The sequence below is a fragment of the Talaromyces proteolyticus genome (genome assembly GCF_021365285.1).
Source record: "Talaromyces proteolyticus strain PMI_201 chromosome Unknown BGW36scaffold_10, whole genome shotgun sequence".
Taxonomy (NCBI): Eukaryota; Fungi; Ascomycota; class Eurotiomycetes; order Eurotiales; family Trichocomaceae; genus Talaromyces; species Talaromyces proteolyticus.
Window position 1 is genome coordinate 1894748 of NW_025764286.1, and position 25370 is coordinate 1920117.

General features: G+C 46.9%; 11 protein-coding genes across 11 annotated transcripts; 6 read left to right on the top strand and 5 right to left on the bottom strand.

Annotated features, from left to right (window-relative positions):
- Positions 1-171: 171 nt before the first annotated feature.
- Positions 172-1475, bottom strand: BGW36DRAFT_430982 (PAP2 domain protein; the record flags this gene model as incomplete). Its single annotated transcript, XM_046220911.1, has 3 exons — positions 172-746; positions 806-1320; positions 1375-1475. The coding sequence occupies 3 exons, from the start codon at positions 1473-1475 to the stop codon at positions 172-174; spliced, it is 1191 nt and encodes a 396-aa protein (XP_046069122.1).
- Positions 1476-3322: 1847 nt separating this feature from the next.
- Positions 3323-5311, top strand: BGW36DRAFT_347661 (MFS transporter). The gene is made up of 3 exons (XM_046213241.1): positions 3323-3920; positions 3978-4122; positions 4171-5311. Exons 1-3 carry the CDS (start codon positions 3445-3447, stop codon positions 5197-5199), a joined length of 1650 nt encoding a protein of 549 aa, XP_046069123.1. The 5' UTR covers positions 3323-3444; the 3' UTR covers positions 5200-5311.
- Positions 5312-5974: 663 nt separating this feature from the next.
- Positions 5975-6349, top strand: BGW36DRAFT_430984 (uncharacterized protein; the record flags this gene model as incomplete). Its single annotated transcript, XM_046220912.1, has 3 exons — positions 5975-6035; positions 6095-6262; positions 6321-6349. 3 exons carry the CDS (start codon positions 5975-5977, stop codon positions 6347-6349), a joined length of 258 nt encoding a protein of 85 aa, XP_046069124.1.
- A 262-nt stretch (positions 6350-6611) lies between these two features.
- On the bottom strand, positions 6612-8642 carry BGW36DRAFT_399959 (uncharacterized protein; the record flags this gene model as incomplete). Its single annotated transcript, XM_046218583.1, has 3 exons — positions 6612-7833; positions 7889-8335; positions 8371-8642. 3 exons carry the CDS (start codon positions 8640-8642, stop codon positions 6612-6614), a joined length of 1941 nt encoding a protein of 646 aa, XP_046069125.1.
- A 737-nt stretch (positions 8643-9379) lies between these two features.
- BGW36DRAFT_399960 (NAD-binding Rossmann fold oxidoreductase family protein) lies at positions 9380-10635 on the bottom strand (the record flags this gene model as incomplete). The annotated part of the gene is made up of 4 exons (XM_046218584.1): positions 9380-9888; positions 9935-10006; positions 10080-10181; positions 10236-10635. 4 exons carry the CDS (start codon positions 10633-10635, stop codon positions 9380-9382), a joined length of 1083 nt encoding a protein of 360 aa, XP_046069126.1.
- Positions 10636-11288: 653 nt separating this feature from the next.
- BGW36DRAFT_302669 (general substrate transporter) lies at positions 11289-13019 on the top strand (the record flags this gene model as incomplete). Its single annotated transcript, XM_046211815.1, has 2 exons — positions 11289-11777; positions 11874-13019. 2 exons carry the CDS (start codon positions 11289-11291, stop codon positions 13017-13019), a joined length of 1635 nt encoding a protein of 544 aa, XP_046069127.1.
- A 1127-nt stretch (positions 13020-14146) lies between these two features.
- Positions 14147-16666, top strand: BGW36DRAFT_437195 (uncharacterized protein; the record flags this gene model as incomplete). Its single annotated transcript, XM_046221461.1, has 5 exons — positions 14147-14195; positions 14336-15027; positions 15077-15689; positions 15761-15956; positions 16016-16666. 5 exons carry the CDS (start codon positions 14147-14149, stop codon positions 16293-16295), a joined length of 1830 nt encoding a protein of 609 aa, XP_046069128.1. The 3' UTR covers positions 16296-16666.
- A 578-nt stretch (positions 16667-17244) lies between these two features.
- BGW36DRAFT_326082 (putative aldehyde reductase) lies at positions 17245-18402 on the bottom strand. The gene is made up of 4 exons (XM_046212731.1): positions 18242-18402; positions 17913-18174; positions 17533-17860; positions 17245-17474 (listed from the first exon to the last, which is right to left on the bottom strand). The coding sequence occupies exons 1-4, from the start codon at positions 18382-18384 to the stop codon at positions 17278-17280; spliced, it is 930 nt and encodes a 309-aa protein (XP_046069129.1). The 5' UTR covers positions 18385-18402; the 3' UTR covers positions 17245-17277.
- Positions 18403-20421: 2019 nt separating this feature from the next.
- Positions 20422-21198, bottom strand: BGW36DRAFT_347672 (DUF636 domain protein). Its single transcript, XM_046213242.1, has 3 exons — positions 21087-21198; positions 20848-21027; positions 20422-20776 (listed from the first exon to the last, which is right to left on the bottom strand). Exons 1-3 carry the CDS (start codon positions 21092-21094, stop codon positions 20473-20475), a joined length of 492 nt encoding a protein of 163 aa, XP_046069130.1. The 5' UTR covers positions 21095-21198; the 3' UTR covers positions 20422-20472.
- Positions 21199-21573: 375 nt separating this feature from the next.
- Positions 21574-22458, top strand: BGW36DRAFT_386208 (putative cytochrome c oxidase assembly protein Cox19). Its single transcript, XM_046216995.1, has 4 exons — positions 21574-21749; positions 21829-21863; positions 21938-22052; positions 22119-22458. The coding sequence occupies exons 1-4, from the start codon at positions 21700-21702 to the stop codon at positions 22231-22233; spliced, it is 315 nt and encodes a 104-aa protein (XP_046069131.1). The 5' UTR covers positions 21574-21699; the 3' UTR covers positions 22234-22458.
- Positions 22459-22558: 100 nt separating this feature from the next.
- On the top strand, positions 22559-24936 carry BGW36DRAFT_302733 (UPF0171 domain protein; the record flags this gene model as incomplete). The annotated part of the gene is made up of 2 exons (XM_046211818.1): positions 22559-23537; positions 23594-24936. The coding sequence occupies 2 exons, from the start codon at positions 22559-22561 to the stop codon at positions 24934-24936; spliced, it is 2322 nt and encodes a 773-aa protein (XP_046069132.1).
- Between the last annotated feature and the right edge of the window lie 434 nt (positions 24937-25370).

Sequence of the window (25370 nt, forward strand, 5' to 3'; positions counted from 1 at the left end):
AAGCAACAACAGTTGATATATATTAGTAGCATACAAATTCAACAAAATTATACACAATCTTTTTCAGACTCTCAAATGCTTTCATGTGCTCTCAAAACAGGTGATATTCGACGTTATATTATATAAAATGGCATATGTATATTTTCAGATATTGGTATATTTCGTGCACACTCATACCTGCGCTTCCCCACGAGGTTCGTTGTTATCAGCTGTCGTCGATAGCACGCGCGACTCCGCTGCCCAACCCTCTGTAATCGTCAAATCTGCGTAGTCAAAGCCCCTGAAAAAAGCGTGGCTACGGCTCCGCGCTGCCCATGCCCAGCCATCGCTGCGACGAATGGGAAGGTGATACATGTGGAAACCGACATAGGCAAAGAAAATACCTAGAACCGCGCCTGAAATGATATCGAACCCGGCGTGGCGGTGATCGTGGTATCTGGAGCATGCGATATAAAAGGCAACGCAGATAGGGAAGAAACAGAGGATTTGGAGATAGACGGGCGGTGCAGCGCCTTGGCCTCGAAGGGATGTAGACGAAGATGGAGGTGAAAGATCGGCTGAGTCGTGGAGGGTCGACTTGGAGTTCTCTGCGTTTGAGATAGCATCGTGGGATGACTCTGGCAGAACAGCAGCGGTCTGCGCCGCCGGTGCTTTTGCTCCGAATGCAAGTGGTCCGAGGTATGGAAATGCGACGGAGAATTTTGCGCACAGCCAGAGAGTCAAATAAAGCATACCAGCAAAGGAGACTGTTTCGATTGATGACGATAAGTATTGGCCAAAAGCGAGAAGCTTGTCTGGTACTCACAGGAAGAATGTCCGCTGGGCCACGCAGCAAAACCATCCTTTCTCAGGTTACTATCTTGATTGCGGCAGATATCCAGCGTCACATAAGTCGGCGCTCCGGGGAGTGCACGTCCCAATCCACCGACAGCATACCTGCTAATATTCGAGAGGTCTGGGTTGCAACGACCGATCAAATCAGGTCGCGGTTTGCCAATTACATCTTTGAGGCCCTCGGTAGCACAGAAAGTCGCGGCGAGCGCCAGTGCCAGACCCATCCAGCCAGCATTCCATTCCCAGATCTTGCGTCTCCAGATCAAGGCGTATGGTGCGTCTTTAAGAGCGCGCGGGCTGGGGACGAGGAGCAAACTAAAGAGCACGATAATAACAGCTGGAGCAACCAGTCCGACAATAATAAGAACGGCTGACGAAACGGTGTCCTTTGATACATATGGCAAGGAAATATCCGGGTCGGTCAGAATAAAGGGTCTTTGGCTTGGGGTGAGCGACGAAAAGCCGCCTCCAATGCCCGCAACGGCACTGGGAGAGAAGCATTAGCTAGGGAATTGGAACAAGCAGGAAGAGATTGCACACATCATGAGAATCCAGTCAAGGATGTACGACGTGACGACCAGTTTCGAGATGCGAACGATCGCGTGTCGCAGCTGCGACTGCGCTAGGGCGGAAGAAGACATCTCGCGCGTGACGCACCAGATATATTCGTGGCAGAGAGATCACTTGATGGGTGTAGGATTGTCAAGGCTAGTATTTGCCTCTGCAGCCCGAAAACACCGTGGACTCGAAGTCGGTAAATATGCATTTGTTTCTTGTTTCTCGCGAGGAATGGAACGACGAGAATACTTCTGCCTGGGCACGGAACTGCAGATCTAGCCTAAGGTTTCAGCCACTTCAAGCCCGTTTTGGGGTGATCGTCCACAATAGGTACAGTGTACGCAAGTAGATTGTCCAATCATGCGCCAGCAGTGTCATATCGTTTCTATTTTCTACTTTGCTATTTACAAACATTTTATCCAGGTCCGAGAGCCTATTGATATTATATCTGGATTCATCGATTCTATTTGTTCGCTGATTTTCGTGATATTACTTTAAAAATTAGATTCCAATTATATATTTAGCTTATCATCAATAATTACATCCTGAAGATTGTGTGTTGGTAGCGTCGCATACTTCTCTGCCTGAGGCACTCGATCGCGTCCAGAGCAAACAGTCTATAACGAGGGTGAACAAAGAAAAGAATGTATCATTCTAAATTATATAAAAGGCTAGTTAATTATAAGCTACATAATTATCTCTCCACACTAACGACATTGAACTTCTTCGTTCTACTTGAGAGCTGGAGCCTTAACCATATTTTTGAACAGGAGAGCGTTGGATCACAAGGTAAAGGGGGTATCACAAGATTCACAACCAACAAGGTGCAAACCAATTAATTAGTCATTCAAAAACTATCTGAGTTAACGTAATCGAGCAACCCGGCCACCCCCATACACCATATAAAACGACTATTTTTCTATCCTTATATCTCAACAAAATTATGTATGAACGGCTACTCAAATTTCATACGCATATACATATTATATTGATAACTAATATATCAAAAAGTCCTATTGAATTATTTTATATTTATAGAAGTTACGTAAAATTACATAAAATACCTAAAAATACGATGTATTTTTCGGAATCTCCATCAATTCTTATTTGTTTTCATTAAAAATCAAAAATATAGCTAGCAACAATATGTTATTATATATACTAACATTTAGGTGACTGTTTACATATAATTTTGTTGAGATATAAGGATAGAAAAATAGTCATTTTATATGGTGTATGGGGGTGGCCGGATTGTTCGATTACGTTAATAACGTGCCCCTGAGCGGATCACTCCAGTACGCATATAAAATGACATTTTTAAAGCCTCAATCATTCAAAATTTTTCTAAAAGAATATATATTGAAAACTGTATATAATATATAATATATCTTGTTTATTATATTTGCTAGATTTTATTAAATAATGATTAATAATAATTAAAATTACATAGATGATAGATCTTTAAAAATACATTGAGTTACATTGTAACTTTTGTAATCTTAATTATTTATGATTAAAATTCATTTAAATGAAAATATAGTCTTATTTATAGTATATTCTTACATATATATCTTTCGGGCTATACTTTGAGGGAAAATATTGAATTATTGCGGCTTTAAAAATGCTATTTTGTAGGAGTGATCCGCTTGGGGATGTGATCCATTCGGGGGTGGACAACGTTAACCAGTTAAGTTAACATAATTAACTATTGTTATTAATTTTGTTGTTTTATTTTGCACTGTTTTTTACCAAAAGGAGTTCCGGAGTCTTCGGAGTCTGTATCTAGCTGGGTGCTGCTCGCCATTATTAGTCACATCTCCGCACGACAAACCCTAGGGCATCGCCGAAATAGGAAAAATACGGATCGGCGGACTTATATATAATATGTATATATGTACGCTCTAAAAGCCTTTTGACACGACAAGAAAGAGATACCCCCGTGGACTGGATCAATTGCAAGTGCCTAGTCACCGAGTCACCTCTCGTCCTTTTTCCTTTTCGGGCTCTCTTTTCATTTTTAATTTTCGACCACACTTGTCAGATTGATATAAGATGATGACCGAGAGTACAATTCCCGCAGCTTCCAGCTTCACTGACATAGCGCCCCGGGCATCATCAGAGGCTGTCCATGGTGACGAGCCCGCCCTCGTAGGAGACGCCGAGAAGGAACTGCAGCAACGGTCAATCCAAGGAATCCGCTGGCTGCTCCTCTGCATTGCTGTCTTTTCTGCTAACCTGCTCTACGGCTTGGACAATACCATTGTTGCTGACATTCAGGGCGCCGTTGCCGGTACCTTCAATGAATATGCACAGATAGGATGGCTGGGTGTTGGCTTCACGTTGGGGTCGGTCGTCTTCATTTTGCCGCTGGGAAAGGCTTACGCAATCTTTGATACCAAATGGCTTTTCATCGGCTGTCTGACGATGTTCGCCGCTGGGAGTGCGCTTTGCGGAGGCGCCCCCAGCATGAATGCCATTATTATTGGTCGCGTGTGGGCTGGTGCTGGCGGCGCAGGGATGTATCTAGGGTAAGAGGTTCGCCATATACCCAGTGAGGAGAAGTCACTGATCGTCTTTATGTATAGAAATCTAAATCTCATCACTATTCTGACAACTCCCAAGGAGCAGCCGGTCTATGTTGGCCTAGTTGGGTTGATCTATGGAATTGGTTGTATTCTGGGTCCGATCATTGGTGGCGCTTTTGCCGATAGTTCTGCAACTTGGAGATGGGTGAGTATTGTTATGTCTCTGGATTCTCTTTCTGACAATTCGAGGTAGGGATTCTACCTCAACTTGGTCATATTTGCCGTCATGTCACCCGTCTACGTTTTCCTCCTACCTTCACTGCCGCGCCCATCAGGCCAGGGCCGCAGCTTCATTAATAAACTCTTGGGCCTAGACTGGGTTGGCATGGTGCTGTCAACCGGGCTGCATGTGTCATTCGTTCTGTTCCTTACCTTTGGTGGTGTGCAGTGGCCATGGGTGGACGGTCGCAATATCGCTCTCTATGTGGTAGCTGGCGTCACACTCATCGGCTTTATCCTCAGCCAGTATTACAGTGTTCTTACCACAAAGGAAGACCGCTTATTCCCTGGCGAGTTCCTTCGCAATCCTACTATGATTTTCCTTTACATCCTCATGGCCTGCGGTGGTGCTGCATTATTTGTTGCAGTCTACTACATCCCACTCTACTTCCAATTTGTGCACGGCGACTCGGGAATCATATCTGCAGTGCGTCTGCTGCCATTTATTTGCTTCTACGTTGCGACCATTCTCCTCTGCGGCTATCTAATGCCAAAGACTGGCTACTATATCCTCTGGTACCTTGCCAGCGGAATCTTCATGCTTATTGGCGCGGCATTGATGTACACAGTTCGCTACGACACCAATCCTGCCAATATCTACGGCTACTCCATCCTACTTGGACTGGGGATGAGTACGACGCAGGCTGCGTATGCAGTTGGTCCGACCCTTGTGGCCCCAGAGCGCGTTGCAGAGTGCATCCAGTTCATGAATATCGCGCAAGGTCAAAGTCAACTCCTTGGATTGGCAATTGCGAGTGCCATTTTTCAGAGTCAAACCATCGACGGTCTTGTCGCTCTTTTAGCGGGCCAAGCGTATTCCCTAGATGAAATTCGAGATGCCATCGCGGGTGCGCAAAGCTCCCTTCTCTCGGAGCTGTCCCCTGAGCTGAGGAGAAAAGCCCTTGACATTATTGTGCACAGTGTCGATGATATCTATGTTATGGCGATCGCTGCAGGCGCTCTCTACATTATCGCGTCTTGTTTTCTTCCCCGCCATAAATAAGCCATCTAGGAGCAGTTGTTCGAAGAAGGGGAGTCGCGGGTTAGGGGAAAACACGTACTCAAGTAGCACTTAGATTGTAACTCAATAATACTAGAAATAGACTAGAAATATACCTCTATACAATGAATTGTGATTCTCAACCCTAGTGCTTTCCATGGTTGTTAGTCATTTAGTTGGGTAGTTTCCAGAGAAGTGTACGAAATAAGAGGGTTTGGCCGATAGAAGTTTGTGAATCATCTATAAGCGTGTACTGAGCTTGAAATTTATAATGTAAGCCGGCGGTCAACCTGAAAAGGAAAAATCCACTGCTCTGACCGGGGAAGCCCATATACTCTTGGGACTGGATCTTCAACCTGAGGTTTTAATTCTGCCCCAGAATATTTACCATATTAGGAAATATGTGGCGCATGGTACAGCGAACGGCCGGGGACTGCAAACCTGGATCCAGAGCTAATTCGCCCAATTGTTACTCATTTAGGTAAAGGGAGTGTCGAGACGCTACGAGCAAAGCAAGTCTTTGCAGCCTCGCCGCCCACTCACGACTATGTGCGTCAGCTAGCCAAGGCGCCATTTGGCTTTTAGGAGCTTATTGCAGAGAACATGATTCTGCAATAAGTCCGATGTCAATGTTGGCCAGATGAAGACCCTCTCCATAGCCGATGAAATATCAGTCCAAGTTCACTGGGCTTGGTCTTGCGTCCTGCGTAGTCTACCCCGAAAGCGTAGCATAAAGCTACGGATACGGACACTTTGAAGCTATCTCACCACAAGTATCATGGCCCTCCCGACTCGTTTCAAGTTTAACACCGGCGCCCAGATACCTGCGGTGGGACTTGGTAGGTTACAAGAGCTGGCTTCTGTGGGACTTGAAGGATTTTGCTGACAAGATATACAGGCACTTGGAGATCCGAGCCTGGTCGGGTGGGCCATGCAGTCTCGTTCGCTCTGAAGAACGGTTATAGCTACATCGAGTCACACCCTTTCCTTCCTCAGCACGCACTGAAGGAGTGGTACGACAAGCATGGCATTCTCCTCGGGGAGTATTCACCACTTGGCTCCGAAGGTAAGTGCTCCTTGACACGCTATGAGGAGTTTATTTCTCTCACAGCGAGTGATGACAGAGTATATTGGGAAACTGACTTTGACCTAAATACATTATTCGTATGCTGAAATGGTAATGAACTTTTGACCAGTTTCCATCTCTGCTCCTTTACGATTGCCACAGTCCTTTGGGAAGTAGATCAAGTCCTAATATTCTTCCTCCAGAATCATCTCATCGTGTCTCACCTCACCTGCACTTTCGTATTAGCTTCGTAGCCATAAAATCTACAGAGTGGATGAAAAGAAAATCGTTTTTTTTACGGCGCAATTGTTAGAGCGCGGAATCATCAGTCTATCTTCATCTATAAAAACTAAACTTTGTAAGGGGGTGGGGAAATTCCCTCCTTTAGAGCTTTCAGTCGCAAAGCCAATAATTTGGAGGCATACCGGGTCATTGGAAGGAAACCAACCATGATCCACATGTTGGGCACTCCTGTCTCCCGGTAGGCCGTCTTGTACTCGCCTTCCTCATCAATACCCCAAATAGGTCCGCATTGGCTTGCAATCCTCTCACCAAGAGTGGCTCGAATGGAGTCGATCATGTTTGTAAATCCGGTGGCAAAGACTACTAGGTCAAACTCCCTCTCGCGGCCGCCGTTTAAGATCACCTTATCTTCGGTGAACTTCTCAATGAAGCCAGGCTCCACCTTGATGTTGCCATTGATAATTTCTTCGCAAGCACCGGCATCGAAGTAGAATCCGCCGTTCCGAGTCTGACCTAGTGTGGAGTTGCCAGTATCGCGCTGGCCGCGCCATGTTCGCAGACCTCGAGCGTTAAGAGCTTCGAGCAGGGGCTTGTCCAGGTCCTCAAGGACCTTGGCGGTGCGCCTGGCGAGTTCCTCGCCAGGTCCAACTGGTGTAGCGAACATGAGACGATCCTGTACTTTGGTATCGGGGAGGTTGCCATTCTTGTCTGGCGCGTAACCTCCAAGTATGCGTGGAACAGAATGGGTCAAAGACATGACGTAAGTTGGTGACCGCTGAAGGAGGGTCACATCAATTCCCAGGCGGGCGCACTCGTAAGCTGTGTCAAAGCCCGAGGATGAGGTACCAACTACGCAGACCTTCTTTCCGACAAAGTCACGGGCAGTCTTGTGGGCGCTGGAGTGACGGATCACGCCCCGGAACTCGGCCATGCCAGGCACGACCGGGGTTGAAGGAACACCGCATAGCGAGGTGGCCATGATGAGTTGCTTAGGATGCAGCGTACGAGTCTCCTTGCCCTCCTTGTTGATTATTACGGTCCACTTATCCTCGGCGTCCTGCTCGGCCTTCACAATCTCCGACTTGGTCCAGACATTGAGCTCCAGGGCGGAGGCATACCACTTCATGTATAGACCCTGCTTCTGAGCCGGGGTATATGTGGGCCAATGTTGAGGATATTTGAAGTATGGTAAGGCATCGGGCCAGTGCGGAAAGTGCAGTGAAAGATATTCGTAACGCTTCTTCCAGATATCTCCGACTTCGTCGCTGCGTTCGATGATCAGGTTTTCCATACCAAGCACTTTCAAGCGCGCTGCGATAGCGAGACCACTAGTAGAAATAATTTTAGGATTATATCAAGGAGCTCACAAGCATGGGTTCTTACTTTTGACCACCACCGATGATCAGCACCTCTGGGTCAACAGTGTTGATGGTCTCGGATCTCTGACTCTCCCAGCTAGTGATACCGGCCATGTGTCCATCTGGTGCGGCCTGCTCGGGGAACTGCTTGAGGCTCTCAGCAACAGTATGCATGGTGTAAATTCTCCAGCCTTCTTGAGTGAGAACTGCATTGATGACGGCTGAAGCAAGAACAATCTCAGTCTCGAAGGATACAACGAATTGCAGCTGAGAGAAGTCAGGGTAAGGGCGAGACACCGAAGGCGCAGGCTCGAGAAAGTTGAAATTTCTAGCCTTGGTTTGAGGCAACAGGTCGGCAGCAGCCTTTAAGATGGCATCTCTGAAGTTGAATGTGCGGAAGTCCCAGGTGAATGAGAGCTTGTCACGCCACACGCCTGTACATCTGAGGTCAGCTAAAGTCGAGATTTCGGATCTTGTTTGTGAAGAGTCTCACCATAATCGAGGAACAGCCCAGCGAAAGCTTGCGCATCTCCCTCTGATGTGGCAGTAGAGAGACGGGCTACGATACCCTCGGCCTCCTTCTGAGCCTCGCAATCGGTGGGGATCTTAACGGCTAAGGTGTCGGTAGTGGGGAGACTGTGGTTGTATTTGAAGTCGTACATGAAGTCGTCCGCGACGGGCTTTGGGTCCTGGACGTGGTTGAGCGTCGCGCTCTCAGATTGGAGGTTAGCCTTAGAGACGAGATCGGCGCCAGTGAATTCTTGAATGTAAGGTGCCATTTTCTCTTATTATGACCGGAAAGATGCTGAAAAGGTGCCTCTTAGGCAATGTTGACAGTCTGATCTTGCGAAAATAGGAATGCTTCAAAGCTGCTGATATACACCGTTCAACAACCAATACATTGAAAGATCTATATATCCCCTATATATCTACTATAAGTCCACAAATGAGGGATTGGTCAGCTCAAAAAATCTCTGAATCGGGAAAGTTGCGCCGCATGTCAACCGTTTTTAGTCTTACACCCCATGACTTGGACGACGTGCGTGCACGATTGCTTTGGTTTAATCCTAGACTTGCTGTTTCTGGATATGGCCCGCCTGATATGGCCTCACAGGGTTTGAGTGATTTGGATGAAGCCAGTTATTCACATCGGACAACTCAATGAGGAACTCTCAAGCCACCGCCCCCTGATCTTCCACAGCCAGAAGCTCATGCACAGCGACTAACATCAGTTCAGCAACCCACTAGATGACTTACTAAAGACCACTCAATTATGAGAAAACGCGCTGATTCTCTACATTTACGTTAAAAACTAATTTCTCGCACAGACTTTTAAGGTCAACAGTCCATCGAGCACTCCGTAGCGGCTAGAAGACCGGTTTTTGATCTGAAGTGCGGTTTTATAAACTTGAAACATAGTACAGTTCTTCTACAAGTACCATGGAATTTCAGTAAAGTCTACCTATCTTATGTCCATTTTTTTTCTATCTTGTAATATATGCAATCACCTCATAACTTACTCCATGATAGGTAGACCATTGTCGTCGAAGTATACGGGCACACCCTTGCGGAATGAGTACTGTAGAGCAGCGCAGATCTTGCCCGCCTCGAAAGCATCCTCTGGTTGACAAGTCAAGGGCTTGTTATCAAGCACCGCATCGGCGAACTCAGCAAGGTCAGCCAGGAACGTCGCATCGAAGAGAGTGAACGCATCAGGCACAGATTGTGTGCGAATGCCGAAATGGTCGCGAATCTCAACATTCGAGTTAGCGCTGATGATCGAATGTCCCTTGGTGCCACACAACCGAGTCGTGTCCTCGAAACCGCTGGTGAGCGTGCGACCGAGGTAAGTCTTGAAAATCTTGCCATTGGCAAATTCCACCAGGCCCCATGCGTTGTCGGCGTCGCCATACTTGGCTAAGTCCCCATAGACAGCCAGCTGGCCGAAGGCGATGACTCTGTTGACTTGCTTCTTGGGATTGGAGAGGCCTGACTTACATCTAATAGGTATCGACCGGCGTCGACCTAGTGCCGTGTTAGTAGATTGAATAGTGAGTGGGAGAAGAAATACTGGGACTGACGGTGTGAATGCCAAAATCAAGGAAGATGCCGCCAGACTGCTCAGAAAAAGACACGAAAAAGGCTAAACGGAAAGATCAGTCCATCAGCCTATGCGGAAGACAACGAGCTGGGGAGGGGGTCAATTAGGGCCTTACCATTGGGGTCTGCTTGATCGATACCAGTCGTCTCAACAGCGTGGATTTCACCCAGGTCTCCATTATCGATCAGGGCCTTAGCCTGGCGGTAGGACTTGTCATCTTGTGCGAGTCGGTCTCTGAACTCTGCAAAGCGCGGGATCTAGAATTACTTACATCTGCGAGTGAACGGAACAAGGAACTTGAGGTCAGGCCTAGAAGCAGACTTCTCGACCACTGCCTTGGTAGTAGCGATGTCCACGGAGACGGGCTTCTCGCACATGACGTGCAAGCCTAGATCAAGGGCCTGCAGGATCAAGGGCGCGTGTGTAGCTGTCGCGGTGCAAATGAGGACGGCCTCAGCGCCGCTGTTCTTCAAGCATTCTTGAGGCTCTGAAAAATACTTGACAGACAGGGGCAGATTCTCTGCAGCCCATTTGTCAGTGCCTGGCTTTGTATCGCAGACGGCGACGAGTTCGATCCGAGGCTGCTGGAAGGCGAGGATGCGGGCTCGAAGGACTCCCAGGCGTCCCAGGCCGAAAAGCGCAAATTTGATGCGACGGTCCCCAGATGACATGGTTCGATGTCTCTGATGAAGTGATGTCCTTGTGCTCGGTGACGCGGTGACTGTCGTGGCTGTGCAGGCAATGTAATGACGCGAGAGACTGATGGAAGAATGCACACGTCTAATCAAGCGCGTCGACTTTGGCTTTGCACCGTCCGGCATCGAACTTATTTATTCACCCCCTGTTATCTGTTCTGGAAGAGATCCGTGCTACCAGTCGGGTCAACCACTGGCTTCCCAAGTAGGATATACCGTATCCACGTCCAATGCATCGTGTATCGCGCAGGGTCCGATGAGAACCGGGGATCGCCGCCTACAAATATTTCATCGCCGATGACTTCTCGAATAGGCTGATTGACAGATCCTCTGCAGGGCATGTAGGGTGTGAAGTCCGATTGCATCGAGCCGTTGGATGGGGGATCGTCAGCGTAACAAATTCACCGTTCCAATGTTGTCGCCGCTTTTTTCCCATATAGAGTAATTTCTTTTTCTTCCCCCAGAATCCCCCCAAACCTTAACAGACACAGACTCCACGTCAACCATGTGACCACTAGTATATAAATAAATACATATAGTCCAAAATATTCACCTCGCGTTCATGGAGCCCGGACTATACGATCTAGAACCGTTAGAAACAGCACCTCTACTCCAATTTCATCGACCCAATGAGCGAAGGCGTAGGCACAGAAATTGACAAGCCTCTGGCTGTCTCATCCTCGGAACATGAGGAAGTAACCGTCATCACTACCGGCGAAGCGCGTGGTGCACTTGGCCATTCCGCCGTTGCGTACGGCCCGGATGGAGTCCGAGGTCTCTTTTCATCGGGCTACGTGTTTGGGGCTGCATTTTTGGCCTCCCTAGGTGGATTCTCGTTTGGATACGACCAAGGTGTCATCTCAATCATCAACGTGATGGACCAGTTTCATACAGTCTTCCCACAGACTAAGACTCCGTTTGGCACGGGATTCATGACTGGGATGTTGCTGCTCGGGGCGTTTGTCGGCTGTCTGTTCATGCCTTATCTTGCAGATAAGATTTCAAGGAAGTGGGCATTGACTATTGTTGTGGTGATCTTTGACATTGGTGCCATCATTCAGACTGCAGCCCAAGACTATGCGATGCTGGTTGCTGGGAGAGCGATCGGTGGGATCGGCGTGGGTACTTTGGCTATGGTGCATGCTCCTTTCACTCAAAATTCCCCTTCTTTTTTCGGTTTAATATTGCGGCGGTTTGCTAACTTTGCTCATCAGACCGCGCCTCTCTATATCTCAGAAATTTCCCCGCCAAACCTTCGTGGGACATTGCTGGTTCTAGAATCCGTTTCGATAGTCTCCGGTGTCGTTATCGCGTATTGGATCACCTTCGGTACTCGACTCCTAGAAGGCGATATCTCTTTCCGACTTCCTCTCGGACTACAGATGGTATGTGCGACGCTCCTGGGCATCTGCATACACATCTTCCCGTATTCCCCACGATGGCTTGCACTCGTAGGCCGTTCCCAAGAATGCATGGCTAGCTTAGCCAAGCTCCGGAACCTCCCATCTACAGATGAGCGTGTGCAAGCGGAATACCACGGCATTCTCGCGGAGATCACGTTTCAGCGCCTTGTGGAAGAAAGAAATCATCCTGGAGTTAAGGGCTGGAAGCTGGAAGCGTATAGTTGGCTGGATTTGTTGAAGAAGAAGAACTGGCGCCGGACGTCTGTGGCGGTAGGTGTAAACTTCTTCCAACAATTCTCCGGTATCAACGCTTTCATTTACTATGCACCTACGCTGTTCCAGTCTCTCGGTCAATCAGGTGAGATGTCATTGATCCTGTCCGGGGTATTCAATATCCTGCAGCTGGTTGGGGTTTTTATTTGTATTGCAACAATTGACCGAGTTGGACGTCGCCCTCTTGCCATTATTGGCGGATTTGGCTGCGCAATCTGCTACATGATCATCGCAATCTTGAGCGGGCTGTTTTCTCATGACTGGCTCGCCCATACAGAAGCTGGTTGGGCAGCTGTTGCTTTCGCCTTCTTGTTTATTCTAGTCTTCGGTGTGTCATACTCACCATTGGGATGGGCACTTCCCTCAGAGGTGTTCACCACAGCGTCTAGATCCAAGGGAGTCGCCTTGTCTACCTGCCTCAACTGGCTCTCCAATTTCGTCATCGGAGTAGCTACACCCCCGATGATGGCTACCCAGGGCTATCGAACATATATCTTCTTCACGGTATGGTGCTTTTTGGCTGGGGTGTGGGCACTGCTGTTGGTTCCTGAGACGAAGGGGAAAACGCTCGAGGAGATGGATGAAGTGTTTGGGGATCTGCAAGGCCTCTCTGAGAGGGAGCTTATGAGATCTGCCATTGATTCTGTGAGGCAGGGTGTCGTGATGGATGAACCGAGGGTCTAGCCGTATATTATTATGACCCTATGGGTATATCATGTTTGGGTATCTAAATTTGTCGATCTGAATGAAAGAACACTTCAGCCATGGTATGTCGACGGTGAACGCACAGAGGGTTTTCAATATATATGAGCAGCTAGTACGGAAAATTAATCAATCTGTTAAGAGCTGCAGAACACATACATGGTCAGACGGTTGACCCCAGCAAATCCGAAGTTATCGGTAACCGAGAACTTCGTAAGCGTGTTGACAGATGGTTCTCTCTTGAGCGTCGATGAAGGCTCACCACGCAATCATGAATATTGAAGACTATTCTATAGGGATGGATACAATGGTACGCATTGGATTCATAGGTGTTTATTTTTGTATGGTCCTTCAGCCCCCCTTCAGGCACCGTGCCCACCGTGACGCCCCCATTATCGTCGCAAGCGGTTTGAGTAGACCCCACGCCAATATCGTATATGGTAGTACACACCCTTTGGTGCACACAAACGCTCCAGGCTTAGTCTCTTCAATCGAGCCCAAAATTCGCAACTCCTTGAAGTTGATCTCATCGTCTATGACCGTGGACTCGACGTGCTCCATGGTTTGTATGGATTTGATGTCATTGACAGAAGAATCCATTGACATCGCTACTGGATTTTAATCGAGGCCTAACCTAAGCCTAACCTAAGGGAGGTGTCTACGGAGAATAATCCGGGGCCCCACGTTCTTCCGGCCTATCCTTTCTTGCTAAACAGCGAAAGGTACATGCCCGGAGAGATTTGCCTTAATGGTGGACAACCGGAAAGATTTACCTTCGGAGGCAGTGGCGGTCACCACTAGAGGATGGTGTTGGAAGAAGACGGTGATGTGAGATTCAATGGCGCGGTGCAGGGGGGGAGCAAGGATGCATACAACTGACTCGCAATAAGGCTAGACAGAAGCTTAAGTTTACAGCAGATGAGCCCCCTGAAGTGTAAGTTGGAGAAGTTGCGGGATCTCCTACCAAACTTGGTGGCCCCATGCGGGGTAACTGATCCCTATGCCTTTTACCTCATAGGGCAGGCGATGCCGCTCCTTTTCAACTTCACCCTTGCTGCAATTGTCGGCTATCCGAAGTGAACCTCTAGGCCACCTGTTTGCAGGCAGATATGTCGCCAACTGCCTCGTTGGCTAAAACACCTTGCTTGAACTGCCGAGGTAATGGTCTTCCATTCGTGCTTGGATTCCACACGTTGTTGCTAACGGGATACGCACAGCAAGCCACCAGAAATGTAGCAGCCGGCCTTTCACTTGACCCTATGAATATAATTATAATGCTAATTGATATAATTACACAGGTGATAAGCGAAGGCCAGTTTGCGGACGATGTGAGACGAAAAGGCTTGATTGCAATCCTGTGCAAAAGAAAGCGTTCTTTCGTCATGGTTCGACGGCCAACCTTGATGCTAGCTTTTCAAGTAGCCAGGTATGGGTCAACAGCAAGCCAAAGAACTGGAGGCCGCCTCATCATTCATCGAAGCCAAATGCATCTCCGTCTATACCAGGCTCGCCACTTTGGTCGACCGGAGACACCCCAGGTCGTACGCCCACTGACGTTGAACCTGTTTTCGAGATCCAAGCATCAATGGATTCTCTAACACCTCTCAGGTCAGAACCAAGGGAGCTAGATGATACCGATGTGTGCAATACAGTCGATGAACGTTATAGTGACTCCACCCATCGGGCACAAGGAGAATCGCCCGGAACCTCCCAAGCGCTCAACTTGTCCTCCCCAGCATCTCTACCACTGAGCTTTAATGGTGTTCGGTTTAATTCTATCACCGAGGGCTCGGCAGGCTATAAGACAAAAGATATATCTAATCTTGAACAAATAATTAATTCTGAGAATCAAGCTTTGAGAAGGGTGGACACAACCGAAATCTATAACATCACCACCCCATCTTCCAGCCATGACTTTACTGTCCCTGCAATTGACCGCATTCAAGAATCCTGCTTACTCCGGTATTTTATTGAAGAGTTATCATTATGGGTATGAAAAATTGCTTCTATCACTTGGACATAAAAATAACATAGGACAGTTTGACCATTGTGATGAGCAAAGACATTTTCAACTAGTGGTCCCTCGTCGGGCAAAGCACTGTCCGACACTGCGAAATGCCATTTTTGCAGTATCATCCCGTCGCCTTTGTCGTCTTCCACAGTATAGAACACCTCATGGTATTCTTTATCGTGAACAATTACTTCCTAACTTAAAGAAATCTAGTGCACTTGAGTATATGCTCAAATGTATTCCGGACCTAACTGAATTTCCAAAGATCCAGGATCCTGTACACCAAGAAAATATCATGGCAGCCACTGTTATCCTACGGCAGTATGAAGAAATGGAAGAAGACGTAGACGAGGGCGACATTGACACTGAGATCCATTCCTATAAACGCGTCAACTTCTTGGCCATCACGCAGACAATCATCGATTCTATGAGCACATCTCCACTTGATTGTTCTCTTGCCAATGCGTGTTATTGGATCACTGTCCGACAAGAAACATACTATGCCTTGATAAGAGAGACTGTCCCACATTTGCGCTTTGACTCTGATCGCTGGCGAAATGCTTCAATAGCAGACAATATGATTATGTTTGCTGGCCAGGTTGCTACATGGCGCTGGACCCAGAAGTCACCAGAAAAATGGAGTAAGTATTTACCTTGGCTTTAGAAACACAGGTAGAATATCTTTGGTTTTGACTAACATGTTTACCTAAAGGGCAGCTCAAAGTCCAAGAACAGCAGCTGCTCCATGATTCTTTGGGCGAGTTGGAGCCTATCCTAGAACTCAAAGCAGAGAGAGCGAAGGGGGAGATTTTTCCGACCGTTTGGTACGGCTTCGACGTTCAGGTGACAGCTATTCAGCACTTCCGACTAGCCCAATTGATATTAACAGCGGAAAACCCACAACTTGAGTGAGTCTTAGTAGTACATCAAAATCTTGGTATATTTTTCTGATTCTAGAAATCTCTAGGAGTGCAAATCGAGCTACGCATCGAAGAGCAGAGGCACAGGTTCGGTCCATTGTTTTAGATATATGCGGAATTGCCCTGTGCCATCTACGAATACAGCCTGCCTTGGTCAATGCGGTTATTGCGATTACATTATACGGCGAATATTTTACGAATCAAGAAGAGCGCGACGCACTGGTTAGTATCATCGGCATGACCAGCGATATACGTGCCTGGCCCATGAGGAAACCGTACGAAATTTTGAAGCAGCGATGGGAAATGGTGGATAGCGCTGAAATCTGAAATATTTTCAACGAGGGCTGCCTAGATTTTTCTACATCACATCATGCCGAGTGCAGATATTACTGGGCTTTGGCTTGTTATCGGAATATTCTTAATTCAGATGTTGTGAGTGGCTTTAGCGGCCAGCCTCCAACGAAAGCAGCACGGAGAAATTATGCATAGTGCCCGGTTAAGAACTTTCTTAGAGATAACATCTATGTTTTACATGCTACTCGCGTCTAGCGAGCTTGTGAACAATCCAATCTCTATGGGCTGGCAAGCAGATGATATCCAGGCCGTTGCATAGGCCTAGAAGCGGCCGGAATCTCGTCTCGTGGGCTCTCAAACAGTATGGTGGTGTGTACTAACTGAACTAATGCAAGATGTCTACCATGGTATTCACCCATAAGTATCCGTTGATTCACACGCAGGTCATGAACCACGCACGTATAAGCTGAAAAGGCCCCCATAAGTTGCGCAGGGAAGTATCCATGTCGTGATGGCGTATAATCGAGGGAGAAAGTGCACGCCGTAATTCTCTACTCTAGTTATGTAGACTACAACCAGAGCTATTGATAGAATTTAGACTATGGATATAGTGTCTATTCTTGGCTATGAAAGCGTTACGCACATACTCGACAGTGGTCATGGACATGGTTTCGTGACAATATCAAGCGTTTGAAATTAGTGTTATTTTGCCATAATATTCAATAAATAGCCAATTAATTGAATAATAAAATGATATTAAGGATTTTATAATCCTTTCAATTGCTTTATAATTACGCAGATAAACGCAGGTTTAGAGAAGATTGGGGTATGGAGGGAAAATGGATACGGTGCATTTTATGCCGACATATTAAGTACTATCTACGTTGCCAACATAATATTACTTGCCAAGGAGCCATTAAATGTAGGCCAAGATGCAATATAGCAGTACAGACTGTCGAATGCTTTTGAATTCACTGTTCTAGTTTTCTCATGACCTGGACTAGGTTGCAATCCCTCATTTCCCGTCCAAATCCGCGTAAAGCACCTTTCCGAATTCCTCGCTGCTATCATTAAACCGCAGTTTCTTGTCCATTTTTTCAATTGTCTTCATATCATCAGCATTTAGCTTGAAATCGCCCTCGAGGTTTGCCTTGATTCGGTGCGGTGTTTTGGACTTTGGTAAGACTGAGTGGCCCTGCGTAATTCCCCATGCTAGACTGTGTCAGTTGCTGTTCCATAGAAAGGGGGCTAAAATACAGGAGCTACATACCCAAGGCAACCTGAGCGCCTGTCTTGCCGTATTTCTTGCCAATTTCGTTAATAACAGGACTGTCGATAAGCTTTCCAAGGTGCTGGGGGCCCGAGTAAGTCTCGTTCTGGTTGCCAAAAGGCGAATACTGGGAGACATGGATTCCTTTGTCTTTATGCCATTGGGTGAAATCTTTCTGTTGTAGCCATGGATGCAATTCCATCTGGTGAACAGCAGGCAGAACTGATGTATTCTTCAACAAGCGTTCCATCTCCGACTTGGAGAAGTTGGAAATCCCGATGGCCTTGACTTTACCAGTCTGCAACAGCTTTTCCATCGCTTTATATGTCTGTTTGTGTTAGTCAATGGATTTGTTATAGGCTTCAGGTATCGGAACTTACATCAACATAGTCAATATCGACTACAACCATTTTTCCGTTTTCTTCGGGAAACGAATCATTGCCACGCTTCCAGGCAACCGGAAAGTGTATCAAGAACAGATCAACATAGTCTAGCCCCAGGTCTTTGAGGGATTCGTCCAGGGCCTTGGGTACATCTTCTGGATGGTGTTTATTATTCCAGAGCTTGGTAGTAACGAAAAGTTCGTTGCGTGGTATGCCGCTTTCGCGAATTGCTTTTCCAACCGCTGGCTCGGTGCCGTATCTGTCATCATTGGTGAGTGAGTGTTCATCTCCTCTTTGCTCCAACTCATATGACTTGTCTTACGTACACTCGCGCAGTGTCAATGTGTCTGTATCCGGCCTTGATAGCTTCTCTTACAGCAGCCTCTTGAGAACCGACATCTTGCCAGGTACCAAAGCCAAGAGCTGGGATTTCTGCTCCTGTATTGAGCTTTTGCTTGGTGCCAGGCATTTTATTCGATGACTTGGTGGTTTTGGATTTGGTTTTTTTTGCTACTCAACTTATTTGAGGACCGAATTTACTATTATATATGTGTATCACTCTGCACGTCAACCTGACGCATTCATGTGGTTTCGATCATTTGGCGTATGTCTATTTGTGACGTCGTGGCGCATCATCCACAGTCAACACTCATGGGTTCCCGAGAACTTGACCTCTCTTTAGCCACAAATTGGGTCATTATCAGCCTTCTGGCATGACGGATAGAGATATCAATTGATAGTCATAGTGCCCTTGACACAGCTAAGATATCACGGAATTATCACCACTTTCATTCCATTATATCATATGAAAGATTTAATAAATTAGAAAGAAATCGCACTGCTTTGTGTTCATTGATCTGTAATAGTACGTCAAGTTGACGTAAACTCAAATTCGAATGCTCGATAAGGGTTTCTAGAGAACAATTCTCACTGAATACTTAAATAAAATAACCGAAGTCGTCCAGATAATGCATAAAATAACTAGCGTGAAAGCCATCATAGATGAGAATTGTTTTAAATTACTTACCATAGCCTTCGAGACTACATTACATGTAGTAGTCATAATTGTCTATGAGGAGCTCGGTCTGGCCAATCAGAGGCGGTTGTTAGCTCAGTGCTTGATTCGGTAAGCGTGGCCACGTGACCTCGAAACTGCACTAATGAGATTTTTCTCTTTAAGCGTCCAACCCACTGCGTCTTTTCTTAATCTTCTCTCTTGCCATGGGTGAGCTGCTTCTCCCTTGGCTTCTTAGTGTTTCTGTTTTTCTTTCTCATATTTCCTCTACTTTTGTAACTCTTTTCATACTTCCAAGGTACGTCTCAATTTTCTCTTTGTCCTGTGTTAAGTGATGAATATTCTTTTTCAAGTGAAGAACACAAGCTCGAGTATTACAACGCCTCGACACACGCCTGCTATTGTTTTTATTATTTCTGTGGTATTAACTGACTCCTGTTTCAGGTAGAAAGCCAGCTCCTTGGCCAATTAACACGCATTGCTATTAAGCTTTTGTTGTAAACATAAAAGGTATGGCACACATTGTTTTCTTTTTTCTTCCCTTAAAGTGATGACCCTATGACACGCTAAGGCATTCCTCAAACTTAATTTTCTATGTGGAATCTGTCGTTTAACAAGTTTCAGCCTTGTCTGACTCGCATTGGAATTCATTCATATTCTCAGTGATTATTTGAATTTGTCCATGACTAACTGGCCAATGTCTATAGGTGAATAACTATCCATACCTCTCCTGACTTTGATTTGCTTGCAAAATGAGGAAAGTTTGAACGAACGGGCGGACAGACTGCGTCTTCTGAACTTCATCCATTCCAAGCAAGGCGTACAAACTTTGCGGGTGCTGCGAGGGAGATTGCTTGTTGAGAACTCGTCAGCTGATTAACTTTGCGACTTGATTGCGAATGCGTCTAATGTTTGAGGTATATATACTAACATTGCCTTGTCAGGTACATATATATTTTTCCATTATCTGTTTTTCTATGGATGGCATCATTATATGATGAAGACGTTATTCACACTGTTTGACCGGCCGCACAAATGCGGTTCGGAATGAACATCATACACTGAAAATTCTGATTTAATGAGGTATGTCGAACATTTGTTGTATATAGACGTCGCTGACTGACATTGATGCAGCCTGACACAAGATGCCACGTCCCATAATTGCTTGCTTATTTTTTCGTCAATCGATATGGAACATTCACTGATATCAAACGACGGCTTTAGGTTCGATAGTCTTGACTCAAACGTAGACTAGAAGCAGTATCAAGGTATGTTTGATTTACTTTTTCGTTCTTTCCCTTCTTGTGATGAACAACCAATATTTCGCTGTGTTCTTACCGAGTCACGACATTGAAGAAAAAATATTCACCTTGGAGAACTGATCCTGGAGGAGATTCTATGACTTGTTATCACGATATGTTGGTCATCCGAAGCTAACATATCTTATCAGGTCTATTCCCTTGCATTCGAATAGTATATAGACATAATATAATGACATTATCTTGTCCTTCATTTCCTGAACAATACCTAACAGCTCCTATATCATTCATAGAATAGATTATGTTTCTTATGCCACCCTTCCAAGCTGTCATCATTATACAACTTGTGTACTGTTTTCTTGCCTTCAGGCCAACGGACATGAGCCGGTTTGGAGCTCTCCATGATACAAACCATCTCATCTGGAACCGGCAACTTGGTATCAATAGCCGGCTCAAATGGATGAATCAATTCCGGCCAGTGATGATCCCACAGCCACAACATAGTGCTACAATTCGAGCAGAAACTTCTCTCCGACGAGCATTGCTCCTGGTTCGGCTTCCCACGGTTTTTAATCGCTTTGTATTTTCTGTGTATCCGTTAGTTATTAACAGAAATGCTGTCAGCCCTTTTCTTCCAAGGAAAATCTACCCGACTTACTTGATCAATTCCTGCCCCTTCTTAATTTTGAGTGTGTCTGTGATTCCACCGAGGTTCACGCTGCCGTTGTATCCACAGACTTTGCGGCAGATACTACAGGCGCAGAGCTGGTAGGGTACGGGGGTGTTGGACTGTAATTCGAATTCTACGCCGCCACATTGGCAACTTCCTTCGAGTTTCCTGGTGGTTGTTAGTGGTTACATATATTGGGCTTATTCGTATATTGTGGGAATTCTCACATCGGCATATTGGGTAGATTCCTGAAAGCTCAACTCTCGGATTAGACGTTCGCTGGCGGTTTTCGAGGTTGGTGTAGATTCCAAGAGATTTATCATAAGCAGAATACGTGGGGCAGCAGTTGGTACCAGTTGAAATCTACGAGAGGGGTATTTCCGCCACGTCATTTCTCGAAATCAATTGATTCAAATAGAGAACATTCAATGTTCAATCATGATTGTTGAGATGGCACCCAGTAGTAGTAGATGTATATAACATTTAAAGGTCTAACTAACAATAAATATATACCAGAGAGATCATAGATGCACCGCAAAAGCGATTGGCACATCATCGTCCAATATCTAGCCAATTTAATCGATAGTAACACTGTTCTTCTTGACTGAAGCACTGAGTTCCACTTTCGACCTGAGTAAGTTGACGTTGGTTCTCTGTCTGGGTTGAGGATGCTCCCACTGCATGTGGATTGAGAATGTTTGTTCTGTTTGTATCCGATAATCTCAGAGCTCTTTCTGATGCGGAATATAATTATTCGCCTCGCCACTTCTCTCCACCACAACCATAGACAGCCTTGAATTGTGTATTGAATCATCGGCACACTATCTACATTATAGAATCATGAGTTTCGGAGCCCCCGGCGGTGCTGCCGTCAATTATAAACCCACGCCGTAAGTGTCGACTCAACCAGCCAACCCAAGCATTGCGCACAAGAACATTAACAAAGATGAACCACGCTGACCTGGCCAGACCGGAACGTGGTAGTTTCCCTCTCGATCACGATGGTACGAAATCTCGCCGCACTTCAACATTGAAATGTCACGACTTTGCCTGATGACAGAGCTGATTGGAACAACAGGCGAATGCAAGCACCTCATTATGGACTATTTAAAGTGTCTCAAGTCGCAACGAGGAGTGAACGATGAGCAATGCCGGAAACTTGCCAAGGGATATTTGGGCTGTCGAATGGATAAGTAAGTGTTGTACTCGGATTAAGATGGTCGATTTTGCATGTGCTTATGCTTCAATCATGGGTTTAGGAATCTCATGGCGCCTGATGAGTTTAAGAATCTTGGGTTGGAGTTTTCAGAGAATTCTTCAACGAGAAATACACCGGCGTCTAGTGATTCAATATCGAAGCAGGACCAAAAGTAGCGATTGTTCGATCAAGGGAATTAACTGTATACTGGCATTCCTGGAGTTTAGGGCGTTCTATTCTGAATATCCCAAATTTTCTGTATAATATTATCTGATTTACTGAAAGGAATACATGAACATATATTAAAACACAACAAAAATATCTAACTACACTGTGAATATTAATAACGATTGGTTGGAGATTAGCACGGCAAAACGTGGGGAAGCTTTGCGCTTCCGAGCCTGTAAGTTAGATGCCAGACCGTAGCTTATCTTTCTTGTTCTCCCACGTCTGCCGCGAATATGAAGACCAGCGCGGCGACGCCTAATTCATCTTCTATTGATGTCTTCCGTAGCGCGGCCCCCCGAACCGTGGCTGGTCGCCATTATCCTGGTGGTACAATCACGCGCGGGGCCTCGTTACGTCTTTCACACCCCGGCCAACCCAGACCTTGAGAAGCTGCTCGGCCCCAGCTCTCGTCGCGGCAAAGCCACGAATGACTCCGACCCCGATGAAGAGAGCGAGTCCAGCTCTGACGAAGACGACGAGCCCAGCGTGCTTGGTGGCACGCCGGGACCGCGCCAGAACACCGCAAATACCGACGACAACGCTTCCACCGCGACCTCATCCGTCGGCGGGGACTCGCAGCGTCCGCCGTCCCTCAACTCTGGGAAAACAAGGAAGAAAACCGCCAACTCCGATGTGGAGGAAAGTCCTGATTTGACGGCGACTGGGAGAGGGGGTAATGCCTCAGTTGCGAACAGTCGCGCATCATGGGACTCCGTGTTTGGGCTGCCGTCAGATGTATGGGAGAAGCTGTTGAGTCCGTCGCGGACATGGCATAAAAGACGATTCGAGGTGGGCATCAATGATCTGGCGTTTGTCGGCTGGCCTGTCTTTGTGCGCGACGATGGCCATTGGCGGAAAAAGAGGAGGAGGAAAAAGAAGAAGCCAAAGAGTGTTTCGGTAAAACACGAGTCTAATAACAAGGATGAGAACGATGAGTCGGCAGAGGAGGACTCTGAAAACGATACAAAAGAAGATCCTTCTAATGATGATGGAGATGAGAAGCGACGAGATGCATGCAATCGACAAGATCAGCCAGGCACGACAGAGGCAGATAAGGATTCAATGACGATGTTCAATGTTGTGTTTGTTATGGCGCCTCCGCAGCTGGAGTATTCCGTGCATTTGAAAGAGATGTACGAGCATGTCACCAAGAAGTTCAGCAAAGCTTTGAAATACGAACAAGACCAATCGGACTATGTGTGGAAGGAAGCGCAGCATATCCTGCAGATCAAGGAAAGGGCGCGCGAGAGAGGTAAGCGCTGCTTAACAATGGTTATGAATGTGCAAGGCTAATCGTCTGGTTGCTAGATGTTTCTGCAGAAGGTGTTCACGAGGAACTTGTCTCTAAATCATCGCTCGCAGCAGCTATTCACTCGGTTTTTGATAAGATTTCTAAATCGGATATTGCTTTTGTATCACTCAAGTCACGCACGGCTGATTTCCAGATCCCTCCGACTACGTCTATATCAGAATTGCCTCTTGCAAGCGATCCCTCGTTAGCGGGCATGTGGCTCACGACTGCCAACAGCGTTACAGCCGAACATGACCCTGGGCTTGAGGCTCCAAACCAGGTGCTGGCCAAGCATTTTGCGTTGTTGCTTCTCGAGAGCGAAGCAAGCATCTTGGAAGCATTAAAGGGGAGCGAGCTGGCACCGGTGCTTACACATTACATCCGCTCCTCTAAACCCAACAAATCCTTTGCTCAAATTTCAGCACATTCCGGGATCCCTCTTGATACGATCCATGATTTGGCTCAGCATTTGGTTTATTGGAGGCGTGCTCGAGCTATACCACCACTACATCAACGAGATACCTATATCGTCTCACCGAACTGTGATTTGAGTCAGCTTAAACGTGCTACGTTGGCCTACGCCGCAGCATTTCCTACACTTCCCAGTCTGCCCAAGATGCTTTCGGCGCTCAGTGGAACACCGCGGTCGTATGCCAGTTTCATTCCGAGCAAGGACCACAAGGAAACATACTTTGCTATCCTTGCGTGGCTCCTGCGGGGCGGGTGGGTGACGCAGCTGCGATGTTTCGCGAGAGTCAAGGTGACGCCCGAGATCAAGATCGCAGTCGACAGGGCAGAGCGGAAAGCACAAGTCGAAAAATACATGTCTCGGTCTACAGGCTCGTCGACCAACGACGATGCAGCTAGCTCCGACGATGACGGGGGAAGTTCATCGTCGTCGTCTTTGGACAGCCAAATCAGTGACACACTTACCCCAATTCCTGGCCGGCGGGATTCGGATGATCACTACCGACTGTCAAACTCATACATGGATCGCAACTCACACCTCAGCATGTCGTCGTTGATTCTTTTCCCACACCGCGCCTCTCCCACTGAGTCTCGGTGGTTGGACGAGATCATGTCTCGATTCCCGGACCGAGCAGCCTCTAGCCAGCCCGATTCATCGACTGTTTCCGCCGACGGTGACGATTCTGCGGCGACGGACTCGTTGAAAACGCATTGGCCTAGATATGTCAAGTACTTCAACGGGATGGACGCGCTCGAGAAAATCGCGGTCCGCGAAGGCATGCGGCGCAAGGTCGTATGGCAGCTTCTACAGCGCTGGGGAGTGGGTGGTCAGTTAGTCGGACAGGAGCTGGATCCACGAGAACAAGTGCTGGTGGCAGTGCGCCATTGGTGATCTACCTACGTAGTTGATTTACTGATATCCAGTCCACTCCGGGGAGTGACGAAAAGGGTCGAGGCGTCACGATGAAATAATCTGTCTCTACATAAACAAACAATGTACTGGATTGGCTCAATGGGGCGAAGACCGGCCTTGAATCTGATTTGACGGATATGGCCGTTTGAGGGAGCATCGCGCACGGTGCAGTGTCGTAGCTGGCTCGGCTCATAGTCCTATCCACGTTTCAGTTGGTTTGTTTAATATTAATATACTATTGTAGTTGCTGACTCGTGTAGCTCGCTGACAGCTACATATCTTGTGATAATAATACTATTGCTCATTATTCAAACCTAAACGAGCAGTACCAATTAACAAATTTCGCTAGGCCATGAATCTTTGAGGCTGTAATAGTACGGCTAGCGCGCAGATCCGAGCCGAGGCGGAGAGAA